This window comes from Galeopterus variegatus, unplaced genomic scaffold, assembly GCF_000696425.1.
Source record: "Galeopterus variegatus unplaced genomic scaffold, G_variegatus-3.0.2 Scaffold55, whole genome shotgun sequence".
In the NCBI taxonomy this organism is placed as follows: domain Eukaryota; kingdom Metazoa; phylum Chordata; class Mammalia; order Dermoptera; family Cynocephalidae; genus Galeopterus; species Galeopterus variegatus.
The window spans coordinates 439,542-441,237 of record NW_007726166.1 but is presented as its reverse complement, the minus strand read 5'-3'; the positions used below and the strand labels follow the sequence as shown (position 1 = coordinate 441,237).

General features: G+C 59.1%; 2 protein-coding genes across 4 annotated transcripts in view; one reads left to right on the top strand and one right to left on the bottom strand.

The window, feature by feature from the left end:
• CSDC2 (cold shock domain containing C2, RNA binding) overlaps nucleotides 1-1,696 on the bottom strand; it is a 23,869-nt gene that overhangs the window by 4,937 nt on the left and 17,236 nt on the right. The window lies entirely within an intron of this gene.
• PMM1 (phosphomannomutase 1) overlaps nucleotides 1-1,696 on the top strand; it is a 9,410-nt gene that overhangs the window by 5,003 nt on the left and 2,711 nt on the right. For both annotated transcript variants that reach the window (XM_008574170.1, XM_008574176.1), the window contains one exon: nucleotides 1,437-1,512. In XM_008574170.1, the coding sequence (XP_008572392.1) occupies nucleotides 1,437-1,512 (76 nt within the window). The remainder of the gene's footprint in view (nucleotides 1-1,436; nucleotides 1,513-1,696) is intronic.

Below are 1,696 nucleotides of genomic sequence, written 5' to 3'. Positions count from 1 at the left end.
TTTAGAAGGGCATGAACATTCCTGATCTGAGTGCCCTGTACCAGCCCAGGTCCCCTCCAGTCCTTCCAACCCTGAGATAGAGACAAGTAGTCCTTTTCCTTAGATGAAGTCACTGAGGCCACATGGTAAGTGACCAGCTCAAGGTCACAGTGGTGGTCCCTGCTGTGGCTGGACTTGGCATGTAGGACTGTCCAGTGACCAGTCTGGTTCTCCGGAGAGGGGTGGTGCAGCCACGCTGGCCATGTGGAAACATTTCTTCAGAGCTTGGGGCACACTTAGCTCTAGTCCTGGGCCCACAGAGCGGCCTCTGGTGGGGACTCTGGCCTCCCTGAGGCCCACTCACCTGCTGGGAAGGCAAGGCCAAGGCTGGAGGAGGCTCACATTCCTCATCTCTGCTTTTCCACGAGAGGGAAGCAGGCAGGGGTCATTCATTACTTCTCCATTCCTTAGTCTAGGAAATAGGCTCAGAGATCAGGTGACTTGCACACAGTCACACAGCTGAGAAGCATAGCAGCCATGCCCGGAACCTAGACAGCCTGCCTTTGATCTCAGGCTGGGTCCTGTCTGGCTGTATAGCTCATGTCCTCCCTGCACCACTTCTCCAGGCTGCGAACTGCTGGCCACTGCCTGCCTCTCCGTTTCAGTCCTCCCCAGCTCTGACTAAAAGGCAGCACTAATCACTCCATTCCCATGCTCTGAAATCCTGTGCAGCTCTTGGTCCCCCAGGATGTGTCCAAACTCCCCACCCTGGGCTCCAGGCCCTCTGTCAGCTGAATGTCCTGTTCAGCTCTCGCCGCTGCTTGAGCCAGGTGGGGTCTGCCACCTCGTGCCTCTGCTGCAGTGCCTCTACACCGAGTGACCCATTGGTTCCTGTGGCACTGGCCCCATTAGCACAGCAGCCCAGATGTCTGGTCGGGCTGGTTTACATGTCCAGCTGCCCCTCAGGCTCAGCACAGCTGTTCCTCTCCATGGCCATAACAGGGTCAGGCCTAGAGGGGTCCTCAGGCTAGTGAGTGAATGTCCTCCACTCCGTGTTTATAGAGGTGCTGCTCAGTGGGGTGGGGCGGGGTGGGGCAGAGCTGCCCTGGGCACTGCTGAGTCCCCCAGCCCATCCCAGCGCAGGCAGGCAGATGCTCAGCAGACACAGGGCATCCTGCTGAGCCCTTTCTGAGCACCCACTGCCACTGATTGACAGCTTCCAGTCTGAACTCCTCACGCTCATTTCTCATGTGTGACCCAGGGTTTGTGGGGTTGAGCTGTGTGGGGCTGACAGGACTGAGCCCTGCCAAGGTGGACACTCGGACTGGGACTCAGGTTGCCCCATCCCTCAGCCTCCCTCCACACCCCCTTGGCAGGGATCAGAGTCACAGACCTGGATTCAGGCCTCTCTGTGCCACAAAGGCCAGGTGACCCAATCTGCTCCCTCCGCTCTGCAGAAGGAGAAGATCCGGGAGAAGTTCGTGGAAGCCCTGAAAACGGAGTTTGCTGGCAAAGGGCTGAGGTTCTCCCGAGGTACGTCCACCCTGCAGAAGAGGGCCTGAGAGGCCTAGCACAGGGGCCCCTCCTTGCACCATCCACCCCTCCCAAGACCAGGCTGTAATCCCTGAGCCTTTAGAAAAATAAAAATCCCTCCGGGGGCCAGCCCGGTGGCGCACTGGAGAGTGCGCCGCTTGGGAGCGTGGCGGCGCTCCCGCTG